The sequence below is a fragment of the Chaetura pelagica genome, unplaced genomic scaffold (genome assembly GCF_000747805.2).
Source record: "Chaetura pelagica isolate M959 unplaced genomic scaffold, ChaPel_1.0 scaffold1081, whole genome shotgun sequence".
Lineage (NCBI taxonomy): Eukaryota > Metazoa > Chordata > Aves > Apodiformes > Apodidae > Chaetura > Chaetura pelagica.
Genome location: NW_009952000.1, coordinates 14,889 through 15,306, shown reverse-complemented (window position 1 = coordinate 15,306; position 418 = coordinate 14,889). Strand labels below are relative to the sequence as shown.

The window sequence follows — 418 nt, the reverse complement described above, 5'->3', positions numbered from 1 at the left end:
GCACAGGGATGGGGGGCTGGGTGTCCCTGTGTGAGGGCACAGGGATGTGCTCAGCCTCCACCTCTCCCTGCAGCTGGTCGGAGCTGTGGGGTGAGCAGGGCTACGTCCGCCTGCTGAAAGGAGCCAACAACCAGTGCGGGGTGGCCAGCCAGGCCAGCTTCCCCCTCCTCTGAGCCAGGACTTCTCCCTCTCCTTCCTTCCAGCTGCAGATCCAGGGGCTGTTTCCTTCTGGAAAAGGGCTTTGGTTTGTGAGCAGCAATTAAAAGTGGCACAGCTAATTGCTCTGTGCCCGCAAACGGTGCCCAAGGCAGGATTTGGTGCCCAAGGCCCAGCTCACCCAGCCCTGGTGGGAAAGACAAAGCTCCTTCCACACCAGGCTTGGCAAGAGGCTCTTTCTCTCGTGCCTGTCCCCACCCCC

At 61.5% G+C, this 418-nt stretch overlaps 1 protein-coding gene across 1 annotated transcript in view; it reads left to right on the top strand.

Annotated features, from left to right (window-relative positions):
• Positions 1-173, top strand: part of LOC104393047 (cathepsin L2-like) — a 2,264-nt gene extending 2,091 nt beyond the window's left edge. Inside the window, 1 exon segment of the mRNA XM_010002510.1 lies at positions 74-173. Coding sequence (XP_010000812.1) covers positions 74-173 — 100 coding nt within the window.
• Positions 174-418: the final 245 nt, after the last annotated feature.